Source organism: Nanorana parkeri, unplaced genomic scaffold (assembly GCF_000935625.1).
Source record: "Nanorana parkeri isolate BGI_ZX_2015 unplaced genomic scaffold, ASM93562v1 scaffold167, whole genome shotgun sequence".
Classification (NCBI taxonomy): Eukaryota; Metazoa; Chordata; class Amphibia; order Anura; family Dicroglossidae; genus Nanorana; species Nanorana parkeri.
In genome coordinates this window covers 941,605-948,556 of record NW_017306435.1, presented here as the reverse complement: position 1 = coordinate 948,556, position 6,952 = coordinate 941,605, and the positions used below count along the sequence as shown (strand labels likewise).

The 6,952-nt window shown below is 44.4% G+C and overlaps 1 protein-coding gene across 1 annotated transcript in view; it reads left to right on the top strand.

Annotated features, from left to right (window-relative positions):
- The first annotated feature begins 3,484 nt into the window (after nucleotides 1-3,484).
- CSPG4 (chondroitin sulfate proteoglycan 4) overlaps nucleotides 3,485-6,952 on the top strand; it is a 180,041-nt gene continuing 176,573 nt past the window's right edge. Inside the window, exon 1 of the mRNA XM_018554634.1 lies at nucleotides 3,485-3,623. Within this exon, the coding sequence (XP_018410136.1) occupies nucleotides 3,485-3,623 (139 nt within the window). The remainder of the gene's footprint in view (nucleotides 3,624-6,952) is intronic.

Here is a 6,952-nt window from a genome sequence, read left to right as displayed (position 1 = left end):
ATTTAGAGTGGATTTTAGTTTTGTCACTAACATACCTTCCAACTTTCCGGGATGAGAAAGAGGGATGTTTTCCAGCACAATGTATTTAGACAATGGACACACCCCTGGAATGCCCCCCAGTTACATGTACAATTAGAAATGTATATGCCAAAAATGATTGGTTAAACCCAGAATAGTTCCCCCCCACCATAACTTTTGCTTTATATTGGCGTTTTCAAAAAGGCAAACAAGAGAATTACGAGATAAGATTTGATAAGACTTTTGCTTCATACATTCTGTTAATCTGTGCTTACTTCACCTCTCTTGCTACTTCTTCATTTATCAGTCATCAGGGGGCAGTTTGACATGGCATTGCCATCCCCCCACACAAAAGCCCAGTGCAGAACAAGGTATAGTAAATAAGTACTGCCATTATCGGTGTTTGATCATTTGCACTCCACTTTTTTGGACACAAGTTCCATAGTGCAGGTCCTCTTTAATAACCCTGACACTGTGTCCCTTTTATACTACCCAGCTGATTACCACACTCTGTTGGTTCTTTTCCAGAATTGAACATGGCCATATCTGGATCAATAAGATTAGAGGGAACATTGTTTAGGGGCTAAGATAACCAAATGTATCTATAAAGGATCAGATACTTTGCAACTGAACTGCAATTCATTAAATATGTTCATGTTGGCAGTCAGGATTTTCAGTCCACTAGTTTGCTAAATTTGTCACATGGATGTTCAAATAAATAGACAAATGATAATATAACTAATTGCCCCATCTACAGTGCACTGTGGATCAATCCATTTATCTTAATTGTCTGCCACAGAGAGCCCAGATGACAATAAGAACATTTGGACACAGAGTGTGCGCGTTCAATAGAATGAAAGAGAATAAAAGCTAAGTCGCTGACCCGGAATAAGCATGCAGCAGGTGAAGTGTTGATCTGTATAATTGTTCCTGGTCAGTCACTTGGAAAGCTTTGAAGCCTGACTCCAGACTTAGACCCCCACTCCTCAATTCCCCTCTCACCTTCCTCCAAAAGGGCTCTCCACATGTATGATTTGTTTATTCTTTTTTATTTTCAGATTAGAACTGAACTCTCTATAATTTACTCTATAATTACTCTATACTTTACTCTATAACTCTATAATTTCTACAGCCAAAGATGGTACCATCTTAGCCTCTATTTAGATCGGCAAAAGCCATGATACGACACATGAGAGCAGCTATGACATCAGCCATTTGAGGGCTTGAAAGTTTAATTGAGAGCTGACATAGCACACTGCCAACTTTGACAGTTATCACCAGAGGCATGCCTTGAATGCAGTATACACCGAGCATATGCTAGTAAGCAGATGAAAACACTGCATTGGTGGGTTTTACTAAGAATGTAATAACATTTAGTAAACATTTTCTAACTTGAGCAGTTACATTTGTGGGTTTGTCCTGTTTCCAGGCCTGGCACATGTCATGCTAGGTCTTCTTTCTCTTCACCTCTTCTCCAGCGTTAGGCAGTCTTTGTGATTAAGTCAACCCCGCTCTCTACCCTATGAATTAATCATGCCACAGTGATGCCCTCTCAGGGGACAGGGCCATGATGCCCTGGATTCATAATTTGTCTTCAGTCTGAAGTCATGTGCAAAAAAAGAAATGTGGGTTTCAGCACCAGACTGAAGCTATGTATTGCACATCTAATTTTTTTTTTTACTTACTGGCTGGAGCCCATTTTGGTCTAAAACATAATTGTCCAGGGTTAGACTTCAAAGTCAATGGAAGAGGCAACTAGCAAGGAGGTTATTAGAGACATCTAGATGTTTCCATCATGGCAACTTTCTTCTAACCTTTTGTCAGAAACCTAATATGCAGAAATCACTCTCCTTACACTTAGACCTTAGGAATACACTTAGGAATGAGTCTGGACTCACTTGGCTCCGACCCTAGGGTTACTTTAGGTGCAGCAGCAGTATATGTATATATACTGTATATATACTGATTGGCTGCCTCTACCTGAGAAGGTAATCAGTAGCATATCCTGGCTGTATCTCAGAACAGTGTCAGGCCCGGAACTTGAAGGAGCCCAGAACCACAATCTAGCAAATGTAAGGGGGGAATGGCCTCTGCATATTAGGTTTGTGAGGGAAAAATTGATGGGAAAAAGGTCAGGGTAAGAAATGGGAGCGGGTGTGCCGAAAGCTTGAATTGTAATTGTTATCTAAGATTTTTCTTACCCATTTGTTTTGCCTTTGTGTTTAGCTGTTCTTTAAGGAACCTTCTAATACAGTGTCTCTTAGCTAGTACCTAAGGCCTCTTTCACACGGTCCGATCAGAAGGTGATCCACGCACGGATGAGCTGCTGTTCAGAATTGATGTCACCATTGTGACATCTGTGTCCATCAAGTTTTTTCCTCCATCACAATGGAGGAAAAAACTTAAATTACCGGACACATGTTAGGTCTATGGGGAAAGGGATCTTACTGGACATATTTCCATTGACATCAGATTACCTCTAATCCAGCAGGTTTAGGTCAGTCAAAACGGAACTCAGATCCGTTTGTTTTCTGAACCTGGCTAGAGCCAGGGGTAACAAGATGTAAAGGAACGCCCTTCCATTTATATCAGGTTGCCCATAGATTAAAATCGGGCTTCCGATCAGGTCCGCCTGTTTTTCTATTATATCGGAAATCCCATGTAAAACAGACCTCAGGACCCTCTATTTGGAAGCAGATCCTCCAGACACGTTTCTATTTAGCACTTAGCCCATGTTCACAGGACAATGCACATAAAAATGCACAGATTGGCATGCAATAAAGTGTGATGACATGCTTTCTTAATTTGTTGTGTTGCACTGTGATTTACTGCACATAACACTGAGTTTTTAATTGTGTTTTCTATGTACAGGCCACATCAGTTGTTAGGATTGTGGTGTGGGCCCCAAGTGACGAGGAGGACCTCCCTTGCAACCCCGTCTGATGACCACTGGGGTTGAGAACAGTAAGTTCAGGCAACGGGTGCACGGGTGCCGGTTGGCAAATCTTGAGGTCACGAGGATGACTTGGTGACCTGGAAGAATAGCCGTCGTGCCTAAAGGGTCAAGCGAAGGGAGCGTAAGAGACAAGCCGGGTCAATAACAGGCGGGCAGCAAAGTACATGGGGTTAACCAGAGAGATATCCAGAGACAAACCGGGTCAGTAACGAGCGAGCAGCAGAGTACCAGGGGTTAAACGAGAGAGAGGTCCAGGGACAAGCCGGGTCAAAACAGGTAAGCAATAAAACAGGAGCAAGGCAGGGTAATGGAGCTGGGTAAATGACAGGTAACAATAGGAGCAAGTCAGGTTAATGGCCAGTGACTAGGCACAGGAGCACAGCAGGAAAATCCAGTGCTGGCTGAAGATCCCCCAGAACTGAATGGGCATCCTGCGGTGCTTTATATAGGCTGATGATGTGCTACTGCGCATGCGCCGGCGTGATTACTTCACTGCGCCTTATTGACGCGATGACGTCATGCCGCGCGGGGCGTGACCCGCCGGGCCGTCTGTGCCTGCGCGGCCGGGACGTGCTGGTGGACGCCCTCTCTGTCCGTGTCCCCGCAGAGGGACGCGGCATCTCCCGCGAGCAGGTACCCGACATCAGTGGTAAGAATACTAACATAATTTTTTAGAATATTGTAATAGGTGCGTTGATACATTTTTGTGCGTTGTGTTGCATAAGAATGCAGCGGGTCTGCATTCTTGCTCAAAGCACATCAATGCACTTGTATGGTGTGAACAGGGCACATAGAGAGCAATGGTTTATTCAATATCCTTCATTGAGCCTGTGTTAATGAAGGAGCTCTTACCCTAGAAGTGTCAGTGACATCACTGGAAGACAAGGTATACAAAGACTCAGAAGTAAATTAGATGCAACATGCTGTCAGAAGAAAAAAAAAACAGTTTGCATTTCAGGTGCTTTTCACATGCATGAGGGGAAAATGTAGTTCAGATGACGCAGACAGGACTTGCTGCTTTTTGCCTAAAAAAAAAACCTGGCAAACATAGCAATGAATGCTGTTCAATAAGATCATAATTCAGACATTTCATTCCAAAGCATTGCAAACTACTTCACAAATGCATGTCAGATGAAAAGAACAAACAAAAATGTACACAAGCTCTTTGGTGATGCGGCAGTCACTTGTCACATCAGGAAGGGAGCAGCTGCTGTCTAGAGGTTCAATGAGTAGCTCTCTGGAAAAAGTAAAGACAAAGTGGATAGCTGCTTCTAGGTACAGTCCGGGTCCCTAATGAGTTACTGGTAGAGACAGACAATGGGCATTTGACAAAAATGTATGGGAGACTGGGGAGCACTGGATTCTGATACTGCAGGAAAAAATGGATAGTTTACTGGCAGCAGCACAATAACAGCATCTTTTGGCCATACAATAGCTGTGTGGGTGATGACAAGAACAGAAATTTCAGGCGTACCAGCCTGAAGTGAATAGCCGAACGGTGTTCGGCTCACTTCACTTCTGATCGGTCATTCACTCGGCTGCCCTCGGCAGCTTTGTGAATAGACCCCTCAATGTATCTAATTTTCACAGTAAGATGGTCACATAATGGTAATCATGGCAGCAAAGCCCTTACTGCCCAGGGGAGGGAGTACATCAAGCACAGTCCAGAACATACAGTATCTGTCCCTCTGTGGTGACAATGTTTTCATGGAAATGCTTTAGTTGCCCAGGCTATGTAGCTTGAGGGGCTCCCCTCGAGCTGCTCCCTCACTTATAGGGCCATGTCACAAAATAATTTGTAGTAAGTACAGAATCTCTTTCCTGAGAAAAAACTCAGCTGCAGTCAATAAAAAGTATGTGCTGTTGATTATGTGTTTCGATGAAGCACTGAGGTCTTGAGGAATGCTTTGTGCAGGAAACATATAGATAGGAAAACTTCCTGTGTATCATAGATATAGAGCATGCATATTATTATTATTATACAGGATTATATAGCGCCAACAGTTTGAGCAGCGCTTTACAATATAAGGAAGACATTACAATCACAATACAATTCAAGACAAGATGGTAAGGAGGGCCCGGCCCATGAGTGCTTCCAATCTATATAATTGCACTACAGTGCCATCTACAGTTCAAAATACAAATTGCTGTCAGTGACACAATCAGTACATATCAGCAAATGCTGCTGTATTTCCAACATATGCCACACTATCCCAGTAGCTTGACTTAGGATTTTTAGCATTTGGAGCTAGTAGGGAGTCATCCAGTGGCGTTGCTACAGGGGGGCCGCTCTGACGTCGCTACAGTCAGAGCGGCGGAGGGAGAGACCATTTTCTCGGGGGGCGGGAGTGCCCAGTTCCCCCTCGCCCAGCCGTTCTGACCGGGCTGGCCAGACAAGCAGCAGGTGCACAGGTCCCACAATGTCACTCCGATCCGCCCCGTAGCCGGCTCCACGGCATATAGCCGCGGAATTTGAAGTACGTCCTGTGCCTCAGCTACTGAGGCACAAGGTTCTCCATCCTTTAAAAAAAAAATTACTACTTACCTCACCGCTCTCCATCCTGAGTTCCACGCTGACAGGCTGCATTCTTCATTACTCCTGCCCTTTGGAGCTACACACTGACATGTTGATTTTGATTTCATCTGCACCTTCCCTTGTGCGCTGTGTGGAATTACAAGTCTGCTTACTGCAAGTATAGCTTTGAGTTGGCAAAGTTATCCCCTCACTTGCTGGGATTGTTATTAATTTGTAACTGGTTCAAGTACTGTTGCTATTGGAGTTTCATTTAAAGGTCTAATGTTAGTCTTAGGCCTGGTTAACACCTGCGCATTCTGAGGACGAGTGGCGATGTGCGTGATCGGCATGTGTCTGTGAAAAGTTGTCAAGATGCACTTGCTGTGCCATAGATTTCTAAAGGCACCCCCAAATGCGGCCAGCAAGTTGTGAGTTTTTCTGCTGCATTTCCATGCATGCAAAAGCAGCAGAAAAATGCATCTCGCGCAAAGCGCAAAATAGTGGAGGAGCCTTTTTGCTGTGTTTGCCACGCAGATATCTTTGTAATATTCCCTTCGCACACTGTACCCCAAAATCCAGCAGATGCTGGAGCAACTGGTGGATGGCGCCACAATGTACGATCTAGAACAATGGTTCTCAACCTGTGTAACCTCATGACCCATATTTCTCCAAGGTCATTAAGTCGCGACCCATGTCGCACTGCAACGGAATGCATAGTATTCTGTGTTCCAGTGTGGGCGATTGAACTGTGGGCGGGAAGTGGGGATGAATGGCAACGCAACTCACCACCCGCACGAAAACGCATAGTAGGTGCAATTACGTGGTACAGTGCATAAATGGCACAGGACTGTTCGATTAACGCACTGTACTAGTGTGAACGGGCACTTAAAAACGCTGACAGATACACACATCCACAATCTCACACACACATATACTCACTCCCTCCCCAAAAATATTTATTTTTTCTTTTTTTTTAAGATCCACCCAGTCTCCAGACGTTATGAGAACAGGAAATTAGAAACTAGAAAAGTGGAAGGCATGCGGCGACCCAATGAACATGGGGTCGCGACCCACTTTTGGGTCACGACCCACCAGTTCAGAACCAAGGATCTAGAAGATATGTTGTCCGCACACCATTCTGCTTCAGAATGTCCTTTTTTATTTGTATTCCTTTAGCATGCACATGTCCTACTAAAGGAATACAAATAAAAAGGACATTCAGAAGCAGAATGGTGTGTGGACAACATAGCTTCTAGATGCCACGCAGATATGACCATTGAAATCAATGGAGCAGCGCGGCAAATGCAAATGCACGTTCGCGGGACATGTAGTTGTGAACATGGCCTTATTCTTTACTCATAATTAGCTTGGGAGGGCCAATCAGGAAGCGGGCCATTTGTACCTTAGGTCTGCCACTGGGTGCACTGTATTCAGGAAAATTAGACTCTGGATCCCCACTGCCG